This window comes from Harmonia axyridis, chromosome 5, assembly GCF_914767665.1.
Source record: "Harmonia axyridis chromosome 5, icHarAxyr1.1, whole genome shotgun sequence".
In the NCBI taxonomy this organism is placed as follows: domain Eukaryota; kingdom Metazoa; phylum Arthropoda; class Insecta; order Coleoptera; family Coccinellidae; genus Harmonia; species Harmonia axyridis.
In genome coordinates, this window is record NC_059505.1 from 31,884,308 (window position 1) to 31,910,581 (window position 26,274).

Consider the following 26,274-nt stretch of genomic DNA (forward strand, 5'->3'; position numbering starts at 1 on the left):
ATAACCTTTAAACATAACATTACAGATGCGAGATGATTAGTATTCATATGTACATAGATTTAGCTTATTATTCTGTAGGTGTTTTGTGACTGTAAACTTGGCAACGTGGAAAGTCCACAGATGATTATCATTTATGTTTATTTACCTTTATGAAAATTAAAGGTTATATGAATTGTTAACTCTTGTAGAAAAAGAGGTGAAAAAGCGAAAATAAATGATTGGATATGAATATCAGATTTAATATGGGTGGTTGCAAGCTGAATTTTTTATTATTATCGAATATAAAATAGAAATCAAGAGAAAAATAATCAACATATTCATCTCCCACGAAATTGCTATAACTCATTTATTATATTGAAAATAATACTTCGGTCACCAAAGGGAATGGAAAAAGTGAGTTTATGCTTGTTTTGCTAATATAGTAACCCATTTCCAAAGTTCAAATGGTATAAATTTATGCTTGGAAAAACTTCAGTGGGCTGATTTCCAGGTTTGGCATAGCTCATTATGAAAACTTAAAATGGCCATATCTTTTCAACCGAGCCGAATCGGAAAAAATGGTAAATGAAAAAAGTGTTTCTTTTGACCTCAAGAATCTACGGTTAAAATATATGTACAAGTCAAAGACTCACCCTGTATATATATATATATATATATATAAACTTATTCAATAAAAAACCGAAAATATCATTTTTTCGAAGTAGAAACATAAATTAAATCACTATAAATCATAACGAAATAAAAAATAATGGAAAAATGAAGTTTCCTGCTTTTGAGAAATCTCCAGGCTTTGCTTGATTTCATAATTTTCCATCCAGGATATAAGACACATGAGGCAGCTCATAAATTTGTCGCCTAACCTATTGCGGGTTTTTGTAACTGTAAGAGCAGCTCAGGAAAATTGTCTTTCAAGGGGAGCTGGCATTGATGAAAACCCTTGGCCATTTTGACCAAGTTTGGAAAGATGTTTCTGAAACTACCAAAATCTTCCAAAAGATTTCATAGGAATGTGAGAAAACTACTAATAAAGTCACAGTGGCGAATGCTTCACTCTCTCGATGCTAGATAGTCCAAGAAAATGGCCAATGAAATACGAATTTTGAGGTTAAAACTTGAATTTTCGATATAAGTTACTTTGAAGCATCTAAAAACGAACTGTGAAAGGTTTTTTTAAATTCACCCCCGGGAAGGGGTGAAAAAAAATAAAAAAAGGGGTTTTTTTGAAATTTTGGGGAATTTGTGAGTGTTAGAAAAAAAAGTTTCGAATAAAAGTTGTAGAGCGTAAAATCTTACATAAAAATGTTCTCACAACTTTTTTTCCTAAAATTGAAATTAACTGAGATATGGTAGCTAGAAGCTAGGGGATGATAACAGGAACTTTAAAAAATCATAAGTTGTTGAAAAATTGAAAAAACTCATAATTTTTTTTTTTAAATTACTTATATGATTATAAACTTTAATTCTAGAGAAAAATTTTTTTTTTTAATTGTTTATAAAAAAGTTATAACAATTTAAAATTTTTATTTTCAAATTAAATCAACTTTAACTGATGAAAATATATATATATTTTTTTTAATAGATTAATATTTTAAGAAATTGACCATACGCGTTGAAATTTAATTTTTACCTGTTCTTTTCAAGCAGATATAAAATAATTTACCTGGTGAAAGATATTGTGTGGCGGCCATTTGCTTTCACTACCGACTTCGGTACCTCATGCGCATGCGTCAGTTGTTCTCAATGCGCCAGTTGTTCTCTGTGTGTTTACAATATTCTCCATTTGTTTTGAGTGAATTGATTAGTGCTGTTAATTTGGAAAAGGTAATTATTTAAGTGATGTTCAATTTTATATTGAGAAACCGCATGGTCAAAACATAAACACATGCTTTTTATTTACTTTGTTATAAAAATCACCATCAATCATTTTATATTATTTAATTTTTTAAATACTATTGTTGAAGTATCTACCTAGATTAGTTGATAATGAATTAATTTTGTACTTTTCTTGTTTATATAGGTTGAAATTTCAACATGGATCAACAAGCATTATGCAGTATTTGTGACACAGTTTTGATCAATGACACCGACACTGTTGTTTCAGTGAAAGAGAGAGGATTAAAAAAGTTGATTGAGAAAAGCATTGAGAAGGAAGACAGAAAAAGAAGACAGAAAAAAAATTACTTATATGATTATAAACTTTAATTCTAGAGAAAAATTTTTTTTTTTTATTGTTTATAAAAAAGTTATAACAATTCAAAATTTTTATTTTCAAATTAAATCAACATTAACTGATGAAAATATTTTTTTTTTTTTAATAGATTACAAAATTGTATTACAATTAAAAAAATTTGAAGAAACTTCCTAAGAGTAATTGATTCTCTAATTATATAATAAATAAAAAAATATAGATTTTGCAATTCCAAAAATTATATTAAAATTTTTCAAAGTTAATATAAATTTCATCAAGTGGACTGCTGTCTCTAACAGTTGAGCTTCCTTCGTTTTCTTCTTCAGTAGGTGTTTCTTCGTCTTTATCGTTAGCTTTTGTATGTGTCTCATATTCACTATCTTCATTGGTATCAACGCCTGCATTTATACTGTTATTGCATGTATCACCATGACAAAACTTGCATAATTCATTACATTTGAGAGAACTTTTTCTACAACTACATCTTGCTGATGCACAATTGGTTCTACAACCACAAAAAATCTGTGAAGAATACAAGAAAAAAATTATCGTCCATAGCGTAAAAATTAACTAAAGAAGAATTTTATTTGATTGATATTATACCTTTTGTGTGGATACTTTTGAACGAGTGTTTTTAAAAGTTTTACGTCCTGTACATATAGCTTCATTTTCTTGTTCTCCGTCTTTGACAGTAGTTTCTTCTTCACCATCATTTTCATCCTCATAAACATTTCCATCATCATCATTTTCATCATCACTATCATCTCTTTCTTCATCTTCTTTATCTTCATTTTCATCATCCTCAAGATTAAACGATCTTTCAGAAGCGTTATCACAGCTTTGGCCTTGGCAACTTTTACAAAATTTATTGCATTTTAAACCACTTTTTTTGCAACCACATCGAGCTGATAAACAATTCGTTTTACAGCTACAAGAAACCTGTTAAAATAAAATGCAAAATGAATAATTTATTATTACTATTGGATAACACTAAAATAAGATAAGTTGGTGTGAATTGTAACTTACTTTATCTATTAACTCCTTTGGTGCTGGTTCCGCGTTTGACATGATAGGTATCATCACATTAGAAATATCGAATGTTTTATAATAGATCATTGGTTCCTTACCTCGATGATGAGATATGAAGATATCATCTTTATATTTTTCTTTCAACATTCGAAATAAAACAAAGTTACTCAAGGGATCATCTCCCATGATATCTTTTAGTTCCCGCAAACTAAATGTATACTGACAGCTTTCTTCAATGTGTTTGCAAATTTGATTAAAAATCCTAGCTGTTTGTTCTTTAAGGGTAGAGATTTTTGGTTCCTTCACGAGCTTATTAAAATTCACGTAGCATTTATGATGATAACTAGCTTTACAGTCAACTAGGTTGATGTCTTTAATGCGTTTAATCAATTCAGTACTAAACTCATCATTTTGCCTCCTGGCAATATCCAGTATCTGGTCTTGTGTGTACTTATTAGCTATCAAATGGACCCGTTTATGTTTGCGATCCAATGACATTTTACAAAAAAAACATAGATTTACAAAATCAAAATTCAAATTTGTTGAAGTTGACACTGGTAGTATACTTGGTCCAACTACAGATGATGTAAAATGTGATGAAGATGGATCAGTAGATAATTTTGATTTTCTCTTAATTGAAGAGGTAGACATAGGATACGACTTCCTACATTTTTCATGAAAACTTACTTCAATCTTTCCGAGCCATAACTCGCTTTTTCTGTCTTCCTTCTCAATGCTTTTCTCAATCAACTTTTTTAATCCTCTCTCTTTCACTGAAACAACAGTGTCGGTGTCATTGATCAAAACTGTGTCACAAATACTGCATAATTAGTCCAAGAAAATGGCCAATGAAATACGAATTTTGAGGTTAAAACTTGAATTTTCGATATAAGTTACTTTGAAGCATCTAAAAACGAACTGTGAAAGGTTTTTTTAAATTCACCTCCGGGAAGGGGTGAAAAAAAATAAAAAAAGGGGTTTTTTTGAAATTTTGGGGAAATGGTAAGTGTTAGAAAAAAAAGTTTCGAATAAAAGTTGTAGAGCGTATAATTTTACATAAAAATGTTCCCACAACTTTTTTTCCTAAAATTGAAATTAACTGAGATATGGTAGCTAGAAGCTAGGGGATGATAACAGGAACTTTAAAAAATCATAAGTTGTTGAAAAATTGAAAAAACTCATAATTTTTTTTTTTAAATTACTTATATGATTATAAACTTTAATTCTAGAGAAAAATTTTTTTTTTTTAATTGTTTATAAAGAAGTTATAACAATTTAAAATTTTTATTTTCAAATTAAATCAACTTTAACTGATGAAAATATATATATATTTTTTTTAATAGATTAATATTTTAAGAAATTGACCATACGCGTTGAAATTTAATTTTTACCTGTTCTTTTCAAGCAGATATAAAATAATTTACCTGGTTAAAGATATTGTGTGGCGGCCATTTGCTTTCACTACCGACTTCGGTACCTCATGCGCATGCGTCAGTTGTTCTCAATGCGCCAGTTGTTCTCTGTGTGTTTACAATATTCTCCATTTGTTTTGAGTGAATTGATCTCTGTGTGTTTACAATATTCTCCATTTGTTTTGAGTGAATTGATTAGTGCTGTTAATTTGGAAAAGGTAATTATTTAAGTGATGTTCAATTTTATATTGAGAAACCGCATGGTCAAAACATAAACACATGCTTTTTATTTACTTTGTTATAAAAATCACCATCAATCATTTTATATTATTTAATTTTTTAAATACTATTGTTGAAGTATCTACCTAGATTAGTTGATAATGCATTAATTTTGTACTTTTCTTGTTTATATAGGTTGAAATTTCAACATGGATCAACAAGCATTTAGTCCAAGAAAATGGCCAATGAAATACGAATTTTGAGGTTAAAACTTGAATTTTCGATATAAGTTACTTTGAAGCATCTAAAAACGAACTGTGAAAGGTTTTTTTAAATTCACCCCCGGGAAGGGGTGAAAAAAAATAAAAAAAGGGGTTTTTTTGAAATTTTGGGGAATTTGTGAGTGTTAGAAAAAAAAGTTTCGAATAAAAGTTGTAGAGCGTAAAATCTTACATAAAAATGTTCTCACAACTTTTTTTCCTAAAATTGAAATTAACTGAGATATGGTAGCTAGAAGCTAGGGGATGATAACAGGAACTTTAAAAAATCATAAGTTGTTGAAAAATTGAAAAAACTCATAATTTTTTTTTTTAAATTACTTATATGATTATAAACTTTAATTCTAGAGAAAAATTTTTTTTTTTAATTGTTTATAAAAAAGTTATAACAATTTAAAATTTTTATTTTCAAATTAAATCAACTTTAACTGATGAAAATATATATATATTTTTTTTAATAGATTAATATTTTAAGAAATTGACCATACGCGTTGAAATTTAATTTTTACCTGTTCTTTTCAAGCAGATATAAAATAATTTACCTGGTGAAAGATATTGTGTGGCGGCCATTTGCTTTCACTACCGACTTCGGTACCTCATGCGCATGCGTCAGTTGTTCTCAATGCGCCAGTTGTTCTCTGTGTGTTTACAATATTCTCCATTTGTTTTGAGTGAATTGATTAGTGCTGTTAATTTGGAAAAGGTAATTATTTAAGTGATGTTCAATTTTATATTGAGAAACCGCATGGTCAAAACATAAACACATGCTTTTTATTTACTTTGTTATAAAAATCACCATCAATCATTTTATATTATTTAATTTTTTAAATACTATTGTTGAAGTATCTACCTAGATTAGTTGATAATGAATTAATTTTGTACTTTTCTTGTTTATATAGGTTGAAATTTCAACATGGATCAACAAGCATTATGCAGTATTTGTGACACAGTTTTGATCAATGACACCGACACTGTTGTTTCAGTGAAAGAGAGAGGATTAAAAAAGTTGATTGAGAAAAGCATTGAGAAGGAAGACAGAAAAAGAAGACAGAAAAAAAATTACTTATATGATTATAAACTTTAATTCTAGAGAAAAATTTTTTTTTTTTATTGTTTATAAAAAAGTTATAACAATTCAAAATTTTTATTTTCAAATTAAATCAACATTAACTGATGAAAATATTTTTTTTTTTTTAATAGATTACAAAATTGTATTACAATTAAAAAAATTTGAAGAAACTTCCTAAGAGTAATTGATTCTCTAATTATATAATAAATAAAAAAATATAGATTTTGCAATTCCAAAAATTATATTAAAATTTTTCAAAGTTAATATAAATTTCATCAAGTGGACTGCTGTCTCTAACAGTTGAGCTTCCTTCGTTTTCTTCTTCAGTAGGTGTTTCTTCGTCTTTATCGTTAGCTTTTGTATGTGTCTCATATTCACTATCTTCATTGGTATCAACGCCTGCATTTATACTGTTATTGCATGTATCACCATGACAAAACTTGCATAATTCATTACATTTGAGAGAACTTTTTCTACAACTACATCTTGCTGATGCACAATTGGTTCTACAACCACAAAAAATCTGTGAAGAATACAAGAAAAAAATTATCGTCCATAGCGTAAAAATTAACTAAAGAAGAATTTTATTTGATTGATATTATACCTTTTGTGTGGATACTTTTGAACGAGTGTTTTTAAAAGTTTTACGTCCTGTACATATAGCTTCATTTTCTTGTTCTCCGTCTTTGACAGTAGTTTCTTCTTCACCATCATTTTCATCCTCATAAACATTTCCATCATCATCATTTTCATCATCACTATCATCTCTTTCTTCATCTTCTTTATCTTCATTTTCATCATCCTCAAGATTAAACGATCTTTCAGAAGCGTTATCACAGCTTTGGCCTTGGCAACTTTTACAAAATTTATTGCATTTTAAACCACTTTTTTTGCAACCACATCGAGCTGATAAACAATTCGTTTTACAGCTACAAGAAACCTGTTAAAATAAAATGCAAAATGAATAATTTATTATTACTATTGGATAACACTAAAATAAGATAAGTTGGTGTGAATTGTAACTTACTTTATCTATTAACTCCTTTGGTGCTGGTTCCGCGTTTGACATGATAGGTATCATCACATTAGAAATATCGAATGTTTTATAATAGATCATTGGTTCCTTACCTCGATGATGAGATATGAAGATATCATCTTTATATTTTTCTTTCAACATTCGAAATAAAACAAAGTTACTCAAGGGATCATCTCCCATGATATCTTTTAGTTCCCGCAAACTAAATGTATACTGACAGCTTTCTTCAATGTGTTTGCAAATTTGATTAAAAATCCTAGCTGTTTGTTCTTTAAGGGTAGAGATTTTTGGTTCCTTCACGAGCTTATTAAAATTCACGTAGCATTTATGATGATAACTAGCTTTACAGTCAACTAGGTTGATGTCTTTAATGCGTTTAATCAATTCAGTACTAAACTCATCATTTTGCCTCCTGGCAATATCCAGTATCTGGTCTTGTGTGTACTTATTAGCTATCAAATGGACCCGTTTATGTTTGCGATCCAATGACATTTTACAAAAAAAACATAGATTTACAAAATCAAAATTCAAATTTGTTGAAGTTGACACTGGTAGTATACTTGGTCCAACTACAGATGATGTAAAATGTGATGAAGATGGATCAGTAGATAATTTTGATTTTCTCTTAATTGAAGAGGTAGACATAGGATACGACTTCCTACATTTTTCATGAAAACTTACTTCAATCTTTCCGAGCCATAACTCGCTTTTTCTGTCTTCCTTCTCAATGCTTTTCTCAATCAACTTTTTTAATCCTCTCTCTTTCACTGAAACAACAGTGTCGGTGTCATTGATCAAAACTGTGTCACAAATACTGCATAATGCTTGTTGATCCATGTTGAAATTTCAACCTATATAAACAAGAAAAGTACAAAATTAATGCATTATCAACTAATCTAGGTAGATACTTCAACAATAGTATTTAAAAAATTAAATAATATAAAATGATTGATGGTGATTTTTATAACAAAGTAAATAAAAAGCATGTGTTTATGTTTTGACCATGCGGTTTCTCAATATAAAATTGAACATCACTTAAATAATTACCTTTTCCAAATTAACAGCACTAATCAATTCACTCAAAACAAATGGAGAATATTGTAAACACACAGAGATCAATTCACTCAAAACAAATGGAGAATATTGTAAACACACAGAGAACAACTGGCGCATTGAGAACAACTGACGCATGCGCATGAGGTACCGAAGTCGGTAGTGAAAGCAAATGGCCGCCACACAATATCTTTAACCAGGTAAATTATTTTATATCTGCTTGAAAAGAACAGGTAAAAATTAAATTTCAACGCGTATGGTCAATTTCTTAAAATATTAATCTATTAAAAAAAATATATATATATTTTCATCAGTTAAAGTTGATTTAATTTGAAAATAAAAATTTTAAATTGTTATAACTTCTTTATAAACAATTAAAAAAAAAAAATTTTTCTCTAGAATTAAAGTTTATAATCATATAAGTAATTTAAAAAAAAAAATTATGAGTTTTTTCAATTTTTCAACAACTTATGATTTTTTAAAGTTCCTGTTATCATCCCCTAGCTTCTAGCTACCATATCTCAGTTAATTTCAATTTTAGGAAAAAAAGTTGTGGGAACATTTTTATGTAAAATTATACGCTCTACAACTTTTATTCGAAACTTTTTTTTCTAACACTTACCATTTCCCCAAAATTTCAAAAAAACCCCTTTTTTTATTTTTTTTCACCCCTTCCCGGAGGTGAATTTAAAAAAACCTTTCACAGTTCGTTTTTAGATGCTTCAAAGTAACTTATATCGAAAATTCAAGTTTTAACCTCAAAATTCGTATTTCATTGGCCATTTTCTTGGACTATAGAGGAATCCCCTCATTCAGTCTAAGCACGCACGAGGTTGCAGAAATATATGCCGTGCGACACGTGCATATCAAGCTCAAGTAATATCAAGTACCTCGATATCACGTCAAGCAATAAATATCTAAAATCAAGTCAAGTCAAGCTCAAGTATTGAATTTTTCACGAGCGTTATTTTGAAGTCAAGTAGTTGGTTATAATGTCAAGCTACTTGGCTTGATGAATCCCTATCTAGGACATTGATAATAGATAAGATAATTTTATGACAATCGAAAGCTCGTTACTTGGTAATCAAGATACAAGCTTGCGACATTTGTCATAAAATTATGAGATGAATGCCAATGCCCAAGGAATATTCGGCGGGAAAAATTTAACTCAACATTAGATTCGTTGGCATTTTGGTCTGATTTAAATACTATATTATTAAAGGGGTCAAACATAATGTTGAAGTCATTATATAGTTCTTTTATGCAAGAGTTTGGACAAAACGTTTCACATTGTCTTCACCGTTGTTTCTTTATATTTGATCTAGTTTTTCTTTCTCATATTGAGCGCCCAATCTTTTAGTATCAACCTCAATTCTTTCAAACTCCTCTGATCATTCAATTCATGTTCTCGTTCGAAACAAAAATCTATTAATATTCACCAAATATATTTGTGACTATATGTTGTATTTCTGGGAATTTTTCCATGATTAGCGCATTTATATTTTGTTATGCTTTGAATATTCCTACGCATTGCCAAAAACATGACGTTTGGAAATTTATTTGGAATAAAGTTGTCAATCTCAATTTTTTTGTCATAGTGATTGATAAATGCACGGAATGCAATTATCAATGTTATGTTGACATGATGATGGAATTGTTTTATATGACCCAAAATGACAAAATTTGATTGGTTGTTAGAATGTCTAAAAATTTTCCTGTTGATTTCTAAAATGCAGATCCGTTTATATTGCATTTTTGTTTCTAGTTGCACAATTCTAGTTACAAACAAAAATGGTATTTTTCTCGGATAATTTTGAGATAAAATGGCTTATATACATGGGCCCTCAGACGCATTTCGTTGAGATACAAGATGTTGAAGTTTTTTTTTTTTAAGTTTCTTATAGCATTTTTGATTCTGCTTCCGATTCGGGAGCATCCTGTATAAAGCAATTCCAAGCTTTATGTTAATAGTGTTGTCAAAACCATAGAAAATTGAAGAGAGTAAATTATGACAGTTACGAATCAGAGTTTTCCCATTTTTTCAGGATCATTTGTTAAATTTACTGCGACAAATGAAGCTCTCCTGTAATTAAAAATGACAAAACGTACGTGATTATCGATATCAGTTCCGAGAATGATGTTTTTCCACAATAATACATGGAAATGTGTTTCGATAATATCTCCAAGTTTCACGACCTTCTGACACAAACAAATGAGCTGAATATTTAGAATTTTCCTAATATTTCTTCCAACAACATATCTCTAGTTGCGTACATCCGCTCATCCGTGGCATGCCTGTTTTTGTGCGATTATTCCGTTTTTATCTATGTGTTTTCCTCAGAAATGCCTCTCGAATCGTAATATAAATTTTCCTGCATACAATAAAGGATGAATGGCGGTCTTACCTCATGGAATTCTCGGTATATGGGGGAGCAGTTTTATGAAATGGTGAATTGGCAACAGTCTATTTCCTTGGAAAGCCATTAAGATGATATATCTCGGTTTCGAGATCGAAACGAAAATCACGTGACCTCATACCAGTGCGGGGTAGAGACGTGAACGTACAATTTTGGTAATGGAAGGCTTTTGAAGTTCGATATTTTAATTTTATTCATGTTCACTTGCGATCAGTCTGTATGAATTGAAAGATGGAATGGGGGAATGTTCAAAAAATTATTTAAATTGGGAAATTAAGAGGGTATTGTATCATAGTAAATCGGATATTTGGAAATTATTGAAATTATTGGAATTATTATGGAGGGAATATACGTTAAATTCAAAAGAGCGATCGCGATTTGTGTAAACTGATCTTATCTTAGAATAAGGATGTTTTATTTTTCAATCAATGCTTTTCTTAGTTACCGTCTCACGGCGTTGGTGAAATCGATATATTTTTTACGGATAAGAAAAATAATTTAGATATGGGGAAATCTTGACTTATCTGAGTTCGATACATGCGAAAAACTGTCTGAGTCGTTCTCAGATGACGCAGCAAAAAGGTCTTAGGCGGAGTTGAAGTATGTTTCTTGCTGAGATCGACAGAAAAATGTAGTTTGAAGTAGAGGGAAGGACTTTTATTGAAAAAAGATAAAAAATGTTCTAACCAATGATCTAATTGACATGGTATCTTGAGGAATTGTTGGGGCGGTCTTAGATAAGTACGATGTTACGACTTTTGGAGAGGTCGAAAGAAGAAATCAGTATCGCTTAGGGTCTCTTATTGAGAAGGGTTGAGAATTAGAACGTCGGTCGCGAAACCGGACTTAGAGCCAAGCAATTTCTTTTCAATATCAGAATAATATTTAATAAGGATAAGTTGAATAGACGGTAAATTGGTATATGTTTTCGAGATTTTTAGTATTCAGGAAAAGGAATTGTTTTGGCTCTGAGAAAAGAAGAATTAGGTCAGAAATAGAAAATTAGGGATTATTTTTTTTTTGGACAAAGTTTAGAATCTGTTCTGGAATAAATTAGGTTAGATCGGAGTTCGCGGATCGGGAGTGAAGTGTATTATAAGGAATTACACGTTCCGAGTGAACAGTTTGAAAAAATTAAAACTAGGTTTAGGCAAGGCCTAAAATAATCACCTAGCATCGTGGGATAAGGGCAAGTTTTTGGCTATTTACTTTTTATTTTATTTGTTGATGTTTGAATGCTTTTTCGATGAAAATAAGTTTATTTGAGTAGTTCCGATTCTCCCAAATTCAAAGTTGGTATATTGTTTCGTTTGTTTGAATAACAGATTATTTGAGACATTTTTTGTTTTTTTCAAGTTTTGGCTGATGAGTCAACATAGAAATTGAGGGAATATTGTAGTTTTGGATATTTTTATTTTTCTTTATTATATTTAGTTTTAAAATTCAAATCGATTTTTATTGACCCAGTAAACTAATCCTGTCCCTAGAGAAAGAAAGTCAATCAAAAAGACCTGTCCATTGAAGCGACAGGCCGAACTCACACATAACATCTTTGTGAATTTATATAATTATTAACTCTCCGAGACCTCTGGAAAGCCGCTCTTCCAGGGGTTAAAAGAACATCTCAACCGGAGATAAATGAACGTTGGTGAACTTTCTCTGACCAACCCGTTCATGACAGTATATACAGGGCGATTCACAATGAAGTATCCTATTTGCGAGGCTTATAACATTTGATAGGAGAGTCATAGTGTGCTCAAACCTTTTGCTTGATATTCCTTATATCCTTAAGTTTTTCTGAGATAGAATATAAGCCTAATTTGTTAAGGAATTGAAAAGCAAATTCATATTTTCGACAATAAAGTGGTTTTCCTTTTTGTACAGGAAAATATAACAATTATATAATATTTTTTTGAAATAAGTAGTGATTGATGGTTTTAGATACATGATTTGATGGCTTTCAAGTGTAGATAATCGATAAATCTCAGAAATTTTATTTTCCGAATATTCTCTCTCGTCTACTAGTGTACTCGTGTACTAGTGGAGAAAATTCAAACATTCGTGATTCAAACAAATTGAATCTTTTCAAGCTAATCTGAGAAGAATCAAAACTAGATATTATGCTTCCCAGAAAACTTGTGACTTTCATCGAAGATTTACTTCAAATGAAGAAGGAAGAACTAACTTGTGGAATGTTATATTTATGAATTTAGCCACCTACTTCATTGTTAGCAGGCAGCTAATCAAGATTCCAATTTCACCTAATTGATCAATATGTAGGTACAATGTTTTTATTTAGAAAACGCGTCCTCATTCTGGTTCTATTTTATAACGTCCTATGAAAAATGTACCATCATTATAGAATATTCGAAGGAGATTAACAATTAGTCGTTATTCATTCTGTTACTTAATGAGACGCATGTTATGAAATTCTGTCAGATATTCACCAACCTCATTAATAAACATGTACATGTTACCTATCACCTATAAGTAACAAACCTGCTTCTTTGGTTAAGAGGTGTTTATGTACATGATGCTCATTTTTGTCGTGCTATTATACATGGATGAATTATGATTTAACTGTTGTTTGAAATGATGAATTTTTATTCAGAGAGTTATTAAAAATACGTTTAGAAATATATTTGAAACCTGAAACCAATTTATAATTTGATTATTATTTATTCTGAAAATATATTCCAAATATTCAGAAATTACATACTCATGGATTTGGGCTGTTTCATTTCTCTTTCACCATAGCGTAATATTCTTTGCAGACGCCATAGACTATAAAACAGTAAAAATATCAAAAATTGATATATTCTCAGCACTAAGAAAAATAAAATCTTGAAACGAAAAGAGAAGATATTAGAAGTTTTAAGGGTTTAGATTTTACCTCGGATGAGAAAAAAAAAGTTCTTCATAGAAATAGCCATGAAGTAATAAACACAGATAGAGGAAGTATACGCAATTTTGTCATGTCCCCAACATGGTTTGATTACGTTGTCGGATTGTGATATATTTTCAAATCTACAATTTTACTATGTCGTTATGAATGTATATTATATTGAATGAAATATATTTATTTGAGCGATTCTCGATTGAATATACAAATCTGAATATTTGGAATCCGATATTTTTTTAATTGTCGAACTTATAATGAGCAGAATGTTCATCATTTTCTATATCTACCTGCTGAAATCCAAGGTTTGGCAACTTTTGCTCTCCTAGTGTCATCGGTTGTTACACTTCGTTTGGCACGCTTGAAGTTTGTTTTCAGAATTTCTGACATATTTAGGTCTTTATTTCAATATATTTTGACTTAATATGAAACTTTAATTCACTATGGGACATAAGAAGTATGTTCTTTGTGGAGAAACTCGCGTATTGAGTGAAATATCGTATCTCTGATATGTTTTAATTTCTGCTCGCTTCATGTCAAATTTGATAGTCCATGTTGGGGACAAAATTTGCTTACTGAAAATGAAATATGCTGCCTCTATCTACGTTCATTATTCTGAGGAAATAGCAAATGGATTCAATGGATATTATCAGGCACTATTATCGATTTGTGCATAATGAATGGAATGTAATTCGTAAATGCCTTCAGATAGTTGTAGATGACTATTTGAGCAATTTTCAGATGAAATTCATAATCATTTACTTTGCATCAACTGGAATAAACCGAATTGAGTAGGAAGAAGCCATAAAGCTTCAAGAACTATGCGCAAACTGACAAAGACATATTCACAACCCTAAAAACTTCAACAATTCACTGTAACACTAAACTTTCGACTCGTTTCCGAAAAAAGCAATTTCACCGCTTCCTTACCTTCCTTTCGAACATCTCAAAGAAAGCATCGAATAAACTCCGAACATATCCGACAGTTCTGACGATCGTGATCGAATCACAGCTTATGTTTACCTCCTACTCAATCAAATCTTGTATACAACCTACGAAATTGACATAAAGTTGATTGGACCTGTACTGCTAGGCGTTGGAGATAGCCAGGTCTTTCCGTCGAGAGTAACATCGCCAACTCTTCGTTTATGGAAATATTTACATTTCGTTTCTCAAAGGAGGAACTCAGCTGCACGAAGCGTGTGCTCTGTTCTTGGCTTTCCTCCTGTCCCTGTTCGTTTGCTGAAGTTGATTTGTAATTGCTCCTAAGGACTTGTCTGAGGAACCTGCCAGGGAATAGCTCTAGTTTAAGCTAATACACCTGGAATGGTTGAATATTTCTTGTCATATCTCATAGTTCATGGATGAGGAAAGCTTACTCTGTAATAGAATCATTATCATTAGGAGTTGGGAGAGAAATAACCTATTCGGAATAGAATATAAATCAAAATATCCTCTTGTCCACTATAAATGTAAATTGATATGTAGTTCGATGGTCACTATGAGTATCTCGAGGAAATCTGGAGAAAAAGGACTCCGATCTCTTCTTTCAAAATATTCTAACTGACAAAGAAAGACAACATCAAGAAGCAGCTGTTTAAATTTTAAATTTTGTTTGGTAAAACGAAGATGGTATAGCAAGGAGTAAATGATTGAATTTAGAGAAAAAATCGTGAAGTTTTTTCGTTTGAACAATTTTGTTACTTGAATATTGTATTCGTTTTTTGCAAGTTCTTTAAATTTTACAACAAACCAGCTGTTCGAGGAGATCCAAAGTCGATGTTATTTTTTGTTAAAATGCCTAGAGCACCTGCACGCGGAATTTATCGCCAACTGAGTGAATTTGAAAGAGGTCAAATTATTGGTCTACGGGAGGCGGGGTTTCATTTCGACAAATCGCTAACCGTACTAACAGAAGTCCAACTACTCTTATGAGATGTTGTCAAGTGTGGTTTGATAATGCCCAAAATCGAAGAAGAGTAGGCGCCGGACGTCGGAGAGGCACTCATGAAGTTCAAGATCGACGTTTAAGACTTATAGCCATTAGAGACCGATTTGCGACAACTCGATCTTTGGTTGATGAGTGGTTAGGAGAAGAAGGTCATCCTGTAACTGCCTAAACGGTTTATCACCGGATAAGGTCTTTTGGATTGCAGCATTATCTACCCCATCTCTTGTTACCTCTGACGGTTGAGCATTGTCGGCAACGATTACAGTGGTGCAGAGAACGTCAACATTGGAACGTGGAATGGCATCAGGTCGTCTTTTCTGATAATTCTCTACTCTCTTTGGGGGCACATGATGTCCAAAGAAGGATTAGACGACGTCGGGGAGAAAGACGAGAATCTCAGTTTGGTATGGAGTGCTATTGCATATACAAGTAGGTCGCCTTCAGTCTTTATTCGAGGTAACATGACAGCGTTACGTTACCTTCAAGAAATAGTGAAGCTATATGTTCTTCCTCACCTGGACCGGCTCGATAATCCAATATTTCAGCAAAATAATGCTCGACCTCAAGTTGCCAGAGTTAGTTTTAACTTTTTCGAAGTGATCCATGTGAATGTTTTGCCATGGCTGCCCAAATCCCCCGATATTTCGCCCATAGAGCATGTTTTGGACATCATTGGTAAAAGAACAGCTTGGGACATTATCTCTCAATAAGAATAAATATACCATCTTATTGCATCAATGGCGAGACGTTTTGGGGAGTGTATAGATAATCGCGGTGGACAAACACATTATTAACAAATTTATAAAAAAAAAACTGACAACCATTCTTTTTTTTCTTCAAATTTCAATCATATACTCGTTGCTATACTATCTATGTTTCACCAAAAAAAAATTTTTAAATGTAAACAGCTCCTTCTGGGTGTTGCAGTTTTTTGTCAGTTAGTAGATATATATACATATATGTATATTACAATAAAATTATAATAATTTCCTTTCTAATGCTTTCTTTCTATACCATCTTATACTTTCACTAGCCGCCACTTTGATGTATTGCAAAACGACAACTCTAAGATTATTAACGTGAATGATATCATCCTACGAAGAAAGATTTGTGCGTGAATGAACTGCTTCTATCTTGAGGTCATAGGGATAAAATATTCCACAAGAAATATCGAAAATAATGAACCGAAAATCATAATGGAGCACATATAACGGCGCTTTGAGGGAGAGCGAAACGAATCATCCTATTTTAAATCCCTTTTTTTCTTTTCTTCCATTGGGAAATCCCATTCTATACACAGCATGGCAGCTGTGTGGAGGCTGGGACGAAACAAGCGACAAATCTGATTTGAGTGCATCATTATTCCGTATTCAGATTTTTTCGAGGATCTCTCATTATAATTCAGCCATTTTCATTTTCCGGACACGTCTCGAGCTGAATTTCATTAAAATTTTAATGAATTATGCCAAATGGAGGATAAGAATTCTTCCAGTTCCCGTTTGAGTCGGTTCTAAATCTCCCAAGAAGGGATCCAATATTCCCGGAGTCGCCTAAAAGGTTTCTACTTGGAGCCCTTATTGCGGTTCTGAATTTGAATGAAAATAAATTTTCGATTCGATTTTTGGTTATCTGATGGTCTTCTCATTTTTGTGATGGAATTTAGCTGGTATTCGGTTGTTATCCATCTATGCTCATAAAATTTATTCAAATAGTGTTTTGGGATTAATATTGTGCACCTTAGAGCTATCCACCGTTCAGATATAGAGGGGTTCCAATAAGAGGGTTCATTTTGAATAGCACGCTTTGTTAGTTCAGTCAATTCTACTCGAAAGAGTCCTTCAAGGGAAAGCTACAAAAATTTGAATTTTAGTACTTTATTATTATAAATAATGCAACGGTATTATTTTCTCAAAATATTCAGTTATAATATCACATGAGCCTATGCTCATGTGATATGTATAATCGAATATTGTCTATGCAATATTCGATTAAACCCCGATTCACGAGACGTGCACATTCGTGTAGTTTCGCGAACTACGTCGAGTGAAGAAGCTCGAATTGGTATTCGTTACGATTATACAGGGTCAGAGCTATTGAGAGGAGCACTACAGGGATATCGAAAACCGTAAGAAATACAGGGTGGCTTAAAGTACAAAAAAGTTGCGTTATTTAGGGATGAGTGTGTTAGTGTTAACAGAACCAAAATATCTCCAATGGTTCCCGAGATATCTCGAAAAAACTAAAAATCGAGATTTTCTTTTCTTCTTTATAACTCATTTGTTTCTGGAGATAACTCTACGAAATTCGGTTTGTAGCCATTATCCAACAGAGATTCTAATGATGTCGTCAAATTTCTTTTGTTTTTCATTGTTTCGGAGATGCGGTAGTAATTTTTTTTTCTTACGGACGCCGTATTGGTTCTCTTCATGAGGTGATAAAGAAAAAAATTACAAATTCAACAATGTATCACACTCTTTAAAAATATCGAGTCTTGGTGCTGAAATTTGAGTTGTTATGAGAAATCATCACTTGACTAGGGCGTCTCTGAAACAATAGAAAACAAAAAAAATCTGAAGACACCATTAGTATCTCTATAATGGATAATGGCTATAAACCAAATACAAATGAGTTATACAGAAAAAAATTAAATCTTGATTTTTAGTTTTTTATCGATATCTCGGTAACCATTGGAAATATCAACTTTTTTTTAATTTGAGCCACCCTGTCTTGAGCCAGAAGGGTTTATCGGATTAAAAACTTTAATGAAAGAAATTTGTAGGAAATTTCATTTATTTCGATCTTGTATAGGCAGGTAACTATTGTAAATTTATATTTTCTGAGTTATATGTATACAAAATTGAAGTTTTTTACCTTTTTTTGAATTTTCTCCAATTATCCGTCACGAAAATTTGGTGAAAAACCTTAAATAGCAGCACCCCAAAAACCAAATCGAAGGAAAATCAAAACTACCTCAAAACTTTTCTGTGAGAAACACATATTGCCGACTAATCTGGGCAACTGTAACTTTTGAAGTTGTCATCTTTTCACATTCGACAAGTAAAAACTACACCATTACTAAAAATGAAATGATTTAATATTGAAAAACGCATGAGAATTGTTAAAATTCCCTACAAATTGGTGAAAATTTGAACTGGGAAAAAAATTCAAGCTGTTGGGACAAGTTAGTGATGTGAAGGATCAAAATCGTATGCGTCACTCAAGAACAACTGAGAATATTACTTCTGTAATTCGTATAATATTGTAGGCAGAAGTTTGTTGATACCTCGTCGATCTAATATGATTAACGATTTTTTATGGCCGAATTTGAAAGATATTGATGTACACGATGTGTTTTATACCCACTTCTGTCAGTTGTATTCAAAGGTTGATGTACGTTCATTCTGGTTTGAACATTCTTTCGCATATTCACATAAAAATTGTTATTTTCGAATTGCTGCATTCTACTTAATCTCGTCTATGTCCGCTTGAGCTTACATACTTTTCTCCTTCACAAACAGTTGTTTTTCCACAATTCACGCCAATTGACATTCCTCAATCAAACCCTTTGATCTTCACTCCAAACAGAAACCGACAGTTTAAAGTGAAAATTTATCAAACCTATCAAATGGTAGCGTGAAATTTCGGACACACTGATGAAATGCAACTATGTATAATATCGATGATGATTAAAACATCGGCAAGGAAATTAGACAAGGTACAGAGGACCAGGACATGTTACGCCGTCATTAAAATCTAATAATACCCTGCGAATGTGGAAGACCTTCAAGAACAAATGGAGCAGAGTATTAAGCGGTGTGTTTCATCTTTAACATGAGATTATTGTAGAGATAGGCTCATATAATTTATAATCGATCGCTAATCAACGAATGTGTGGATATGAGGATTTTATTGCTTGTTCCTGATGGAAATTATGAGACTCAACACCATAACAAATATCTTCATTCTGCATTGGATTCATTGACTTCGATGCAGGCAAAAAGTGTTCTAGGTCGAATTTGTGAAGGATGGGTTTTTTTTTAGACTGGAAGTTGTTTTTAATGATATGATAATGAAACCTAATCAAATAATACACTCTGAATCAGTACAATCATTGATATTCAAATGTTCAAGTTAGCAGACAAAATTGCGAATATTGAAGGTAAACAACCTGTAATTGAAGCACCAAGAACGTTTTGAGTGCATAGACGGTAATTAAAAAAATAGAAACATTGGTCCTACTTCAGAGGAAATTTAAGAGCGCTACTGTCAATAAAGAATGATACGTTACGGTGCTAGGTAGATACATATTTTTTTTTAACCAGTGTTACAGGAAGTCTCAGTTCCTGATTTGAACAAAATGAGGCAGTACCTGCAATGACTTCTACAATTCAGGGTGTATCATGGTCAGATCCAAAATTTAGAAGAATAATCAAAATTAGCAGTTTCGGAAGGGTTAGGATTGCTCTTTCTGTAGAGTGGATAGTGTACGTTCAGCCCTTATCATGTCATGCTAGACATGCTAGAAATCATTCGCCTACAAAAATCTATGAATTCGATTAAATACATAATCCAGAGGCTAATAGGTATAACAGGCTAATTGAAAAGTCCCCGGTGTACCATAGTTAATTGATTTTTTTGGCAAAATTCGATTTAATTATTCAACCTAGTTGCCTTCGAGGGCGATACAGCGATTATAGCGATCTTCCAACTTTTCGATAACATTTTTTTAGTACGATTTGTCTTTCGCTTCAAATTGGCCTCAGTTTCGACAATTACTTCTTCATTAGCGCTAAATTTCTTTCCAGCAACCATTCTTTTGAGATCTGAGAACAGGAAAGAGTCGTTGGAGGCTACATCTGGCGAAAACGGTGGATGCAGAAGAAATTCGAAGCCCAATTCATGCAATTTTGCCATTATTTTCATTGATTTGACACATGGCGCATTGTCTCGATGAAACAGCACCTTTTTTTCAAACGGGGGCGTTTTTTAACGATTTTATCCTTTAAAAGATCCAATAACGCTAAATAATAATCGCTGTTGATGGTCTGGCTCTTTTGGAGGTAATCAATGAATATTATACTTTGCGGATCTCAGAATACAGATGCCATTACCTTGCCAGCTGACTGTTTTGTTTTTCCTCGCTATGGATTCGGTTCATTGTGTGCAGTCTACTCAGCTGACTGTCGATTGGACTTCAGAGTGAAATGATGGAGCCATGTTCCATCTATTGTCACATATCGACGCAAAAATTCAGGTTTTTTGCACTTAAACAGCTTCAAACACTGCTCAGAATCATCAACACGATGTTGCTTTTGATCTATTCTGAGCTCGCGCGGCACCCATTTTGCACACAGCTTTCTCATGTTCAAATATTCGTGAATGATATGAAGTAAACGTTCAGATGATATCTTCACAATGTCTGCTATCTCGATCAACTTCACTTTAAGGTCATTCAAAATTATTTTGTGAACTTTTTTTGATTTTTCGTCGGTGACAGCTTCTTTTGGGCGTTCACTGCGTTCGCATTCTTCGGTGCTCATTTCACCACGTTTAAACTTATCTTACCAATCAATGAAGGTTGATTGACTGTATTTTTTCCTTTCAAAAAGCAATATTTTATCAGCACACGAAACCCTTTTTTTTTTCATCTTTTTTCAAATAATGAAAGGAACTACACTCACAACGCAATATCTCTCAAACTAATGGTCGGACTGCTGTCGAATTTTGTATCGTTTGAAGTTTGGTACTAACTAAAAATCATATGGATTTAATACTAGCACCTTCATCTGTGCATCAGACCGGGGACTTTTCAATTGACCTAATAAGTAGTAGCAATATCATATTATATCCACTGTGAAGTCGTGAAACTTTTTGATTCATGACATAATCGAGAACTGTCTCCAATAGGCTTTCTCCTGAAACAAGCCCACAAAAAGCAACAACAAACAAAATAAGGAGTCAATTTATACCACAGTTCTCCTAATGTGAAATCAGCCAACTTTTAATACTGGGAACAATCATTGTCGTAAAGATATCGAGAATTGGACAAGCAATGAGTCGGTATAATTTTAATGGTCAATCCAGGCAGTAAAATGTTTATACCTTAAACAATGAGATTGGCCTTGAATGATACAGTAATCGTATAAAAGAGCCTTCAATAAAAGGGTAATAACTAGTTATCGCGGTATTATCTCACGTTCATCATTCAGAATTCATGGGAACATTATCGAAAATTCTGTGTAAGCTCTGAGAGCTCACTGCAGTTTTATGCGTCGAATTGAATTATTTAATTATTTTCAGCTAAACGGATTTCTTCTGGTTGTTTGTTTTTTCGACAATAAACACGGGCATTTTCGCCAATTTTTAGTTCTTCTTGTTCGTGTTTCATATCTGTGATGGATATTTGGGAATCGAATAATATCTTCCATAACGTATTTAATTTCTAATTCTGTTTATTACATTTCAAAGAAAATTATTTTCAATACGTAACTGATTAAATTTTTATTGTCTCTTATTGTATATTTTATTGTTTTTGAAGCATTAGCAGATACAACGACAAATTTATTTAAGTTAGTTCATGGTGAAAAGTGTTTCACGAGTACAAAAAGAATACCAGTTTATATTTCGATATTATTGCCTTTGGACATAATCTGAATGCTTTGTGGCAAAATGTATACAGAGAAATTATGCAATAATAATAATAAGTTTCATTAAGAAATTATGATAACTATCAAAATTTTTCATTCGAATTGATATGGAATTGTCAATTCTGAAAGAACCCCATGAATGTTTTATTGTCTATAGTAAATATGGTTTCATGTTTCAATGTCTTTCTGTAAAGAAAAACCAGACTCTGAAGTTATGCCAGCAAGCATTTCGGGAAGCTGTTTTTTTTGTAGATATACTGTCCTTTATGTATCCTTCAGCAACATAAGCACTCTCTCAACACCAATAAGTTTCAGTGTAGTGGTACTGGCTTCAGCTCCTACCAGAAGAGTTGCTCATGTAGAAAATTGTGTAGGGCCTTTTCTTTGTCATTTGAACTTGATCGATTTCCTTATCCTTATCGATTATTCCTGTTCCTTATCGATTTCTTTATGGTGCCAAAGTGTAGCTCGAGCCAGTAGAGGGTAGAGTCAAAGAAGCAATCTTATTTCCATAATGTCTCAGATGTGTTTAATGCTTCGACTGGATTGTCTTGAAATGGACCGGCTATATGTGGTCGTATATTATTTTGTTGGAAAAGTGGTTTAGTGTTCGTCTATAGAAGAAGTAGAATTAGTAGATGCACCACCTCCTGCATGTAATGTATGTCGGCCATGTTGCATTCAGTTAACACCAAAGATAGCCGCAGCACTCAATACCATTTAGAAGATCGGAAGATCGGATCGCCAAAATTATCAAGGAATGTGAACCGAGCAGAAGAAGACCTTCAGGCAGACCACCATAAAGATGGTAGGAAAGCTGGAATTCAGCCTCCCAATAATGATGCCATGGCGTTGCTACAAAACAGGACTGTGTCCTAGAAGATGAGGAAGAAGAAAAAGAAGAAGAAGAATACAACCATGTCGATTTGGCGCCTGAACCATCATTTATTGCTTAGTTTCGAGATGTCATAACAAATATCAGAACCATAGAAAATAATGAAGAAGTAATCCGAAATGAGTAATTGTAAATATTATAGAATTAGATTTTGTGTTTTCTGATTATCTGATTCCGAAAAAACAACATCTGATAATAGAACATAAGTTGAGGATGTATAAGACATGTGTACAACCAGTTATCACATATGGCTCAGAAGCAAGTGCTGAAACATCTGTGACAAAGAGAATCCTAAGAACAACCGAGATGAAGACTCTGAGAACAATAGTGGGATATACACTGAAAGATAAGAAGAGGAAAAAAAAAGTAAGATGGATGAGAGTAAGGAGGAGATAATGGGAGCAGCTGGTTGACAGAATGTTCATACATACAGGATGGATATGATTGCAAGAGGCACCATACCTTATGAAAGACCACCAAAACGATGGCCAGACAGCTGGCAATCTACATCTCAAGAAAAAAACACATAAGTGAATCTGAACAAAACAGGCAATGTTTCTTCCAAAGGAAGAAGAAGAACAACAACAACAATGTAAAGACATGTGTGTTATTTTATTTTTAGCGAAACCAACAAAAAAAGTGCAGACACATCACGTTCTTCGTATATCGAATGATCAGACCTCCAATTCCACATTTCAGGTCTACCCTCGAATATGAACATTTGCCGAGTTTGCAAATTGACATTAATATCACCGAAATGTTGGGCCACCTCTGTCCAACATTCCCTAGCTGCCAAACTAGATATCAACACCGAAACTGAACATAATTCTGCCGATGCGGTTTTGTATTTTCTCATTATAATTCTCTAGTTGGCATATATTCAGTCCACGGACCCTAATATCGCCTGTGAGGTTTGAGAATTATTAGCTCAATTTCAGGCAACAATTGTGTCGGACAGGGACGTACATGCGCTTGGGTTATTATGTAGCAGTTTCATTTTGGTCGGTTGCATCTCAGGTTCTGATCTATCCTTAGTCTGTGTTCCTCCCCTGATTAGGGTTTATTTCCAAGGTTTTAGCGTTATAAGGGTTAGTGGGTATCATGATCTGTACATGGCGTGACTCTTGATTGATGACGTTCTGGGCAAATATACTGCGATGGATGAACGATCTGATTTATGGTTTTTCTTGTTAACTTCGTGGAATTTCACAGAAAAGCATAGAAATAAAGTGGGCTTTCTGTATGTACAAACTTCAAGAAGCTAAAAGGTTTGTCAGAGGTCTAAACTGTAAAAAATTTGAGAAGAGAATTAACTTGGCGACTCAAGGTTGAGTATACAGGGTGATTCATTGGTAAATAGCGGAAGCTGAGGGCAGATACAGGACACTGAGGTGAGTCAGAATATCCAAAGGGTCTACCTCTCTTTATAATCAAGAATCGAATGATTTTCAATTTTTCTGGAATTTTGATTACTGTGTTGTCTGAATATTCAGGTTTGACTAGATTTATTGAGCATCAAAATCGGATGCGGAAGTTTGAGAAATACCTTGCTCCCTTCAGTTTTTTCTCCTTTTTTCTTTCAAATTTAAGGAATTTTGATATAAGGGTTCTTTTTTTTTTGGGATTGAATTTTATGTATCAATTCTTTCTAGGCCGGACCAAAAAAACCAGTTATCATATTTATCTGAAGTTTGTTGCGGAGAATAAACGTAGCAAATATCATGAAAATATATAGCGTGGTTCGGTAATTGGAGAGATTGAGAAAATCAATGAAACACTCTGTATCTTGATTATAAAGGGAGATAGACTCGTTTAAATATAGATTATTCTGGCTACCTCAGCGACTTCTATCTACCTATCTACCCTTAGCTTCCGGCCATTCACCAATGAATCACCCTGTATATTGCTGTTCGTTTTGTGCTCCTTTCAATTTAAAAACTGCATAATCGATCAGAGTGAAATTTTTCAGTTGGATGGAGAATGGCATTCTCGTGCAAAATATTGTGTTGATGAGAATCATAGAAAATTCAAGAAGAATATCGACAAAATATCACCCAATACTTCCATGACCACAAAATCGAAGAAAATGAGATTTAGGTGTGATATAAAATAAGAATTGCAGATGATCCAATAATCAGAATCATAGAAAATCAAGGGAAATATTGGAAAAAAGAAATACCGAGAGGAAATAGGTACCCAATATTTCCGGGAATACTAATCTGATCCGGAATATAAACAAAAAAAACGTTGGGTTGAGACTAGGGCTGAAGTAAACCGAAAAAGGTAATGATATACAGGTGATTTATTTGAAATATCCGAGTTGTTAGTATATTTTGATAAAAGCGGCAACATAGCAGCTAGGGATTGGCTTGATATTCAAGCTACTTGAGCTACTTCTTCTAGTCAAGTAGTAGTTTATCAATGTCAAGTCAATTGTTTGTTTATTGAGTACTTGACTTAACATTGAAAAACTACTATACTTGTCTTGAACTTGAGTTGATTTCAAGTCAAGCCCAAGCTACTTGAGGTTGAGCCAAGTAGCTTGAATATCAAGCCAAGCCGTGAATCCCTAACTGCAGCGCTGAAAATATTTCAGATCGATAGAGCAGTGGTTCCTACCCAAGAAACAAAATTTTCAATAAAATCGTACTTTCCGTTCTCACTAAAAAGTCTTGAGTACCATTCACCGTGGCCCACCATGTATACTAACCACGTTTTCTTGAAACCATAAAGTCAGAAAGTTATTGTTTTCTTCAACTTAGTCAGTGAAATTTTTACTACTACTGAATGATAAAAAAAAAAAAAATTCCGACCTGGCATTAGCGCTTTTATGGAATTTTTTCAGAAGGATGATTGTTCACCCATATTTGCGTGAATAATATTACATAAAATTGAAAATCATTCGATTCATGTCAGGTAATTACTTAATTATTTTCATATAATAAATTGAATTTTTTTTTGTTATGATTTATCATTTTAGGAAAATAGGTGATTGGCCTTCTCTATGGTTTGATATCACAAAACAAGTTCAAATAACAGGAATTAAATACTGCATTATCAACATTCATCTATTGTTGAAAGTTCTCGACCGATGATTCCACAATTTGTCCAATGACAAAGTTCATCATAGAGTTATTTAATGGGTTTTATGTGGATAACTTTCATCATGTCGGATCGTTTG

General features: G+C 32.6%; 2 protein-coding genes and 1 long non-coding RNA gene across 5 annotated transcripts in view; 1 reads left to right on the forward strand and 2 right to left on the reverse strand.

The window, feature by feature from the left end:
- LOC123679861 overlaps window positions 1-26,274 on the forward strand; it is a 120,612-nt gene that overhangs the window by 56,136 nt on the left and 38,202 nt on the right. The window lies entirely within an intron of this gene.
- LOC123679860 lies at window positions 2,306-4,035 on the reverse strand. Its single transcript, XM_045617395.1, has 3 exons — window positions 3,215-4,035; window positions 2,792-3,127; window positions 2,306-2,710 (listed from the first exon to the last, which is right to left on the reverse strand). Exons 1-3 carry the CDS (start codon window positions 3,866-3,868, stop codon window positions 2,432-2,434), a joined length of 1,269 nt encoding a protein of 422 aa, XP_045473351.1. The 5' UTR covers window positions 3,869-4,035; the 3' UTR covers window positions 2,306-2,431.
- LOC123679859 lies at window positions 6,314-8,081 on the reverse strand. Of its 3 annotated transcripts, none has more exons than XM_045617394.1 (3): window positions 7,913-8,081; window positions 6,800-7,135; window positions 6,314-6,718 (listed from the first exon to the last, which is right to left on the reverse strand). In XM_045617394.1, exons 1-3 carry the CDS (start codon window positions 8,066-8,068, stop codon window positions 6,440-6,442), a joined length of 771 nt encoding a protein of 256 aa, XP_045473350.1. In that variant the 5' UTR covers window positions 8,069-8,081; the 3' UTR covers window positions 6,314-6,439. The 3 variants fall into 3 exon arrangements, with proteins under 3 accessions (XP_045473350.1, XP_045473349.1, XP_045473348.1); XM_045617393.1 differs by having other exon boundaries at window positions 6,314-6,701; window positions 7,223-8,081; XM_045617392.1 differs by having other exon boundaries at window positions 7,223-8,081.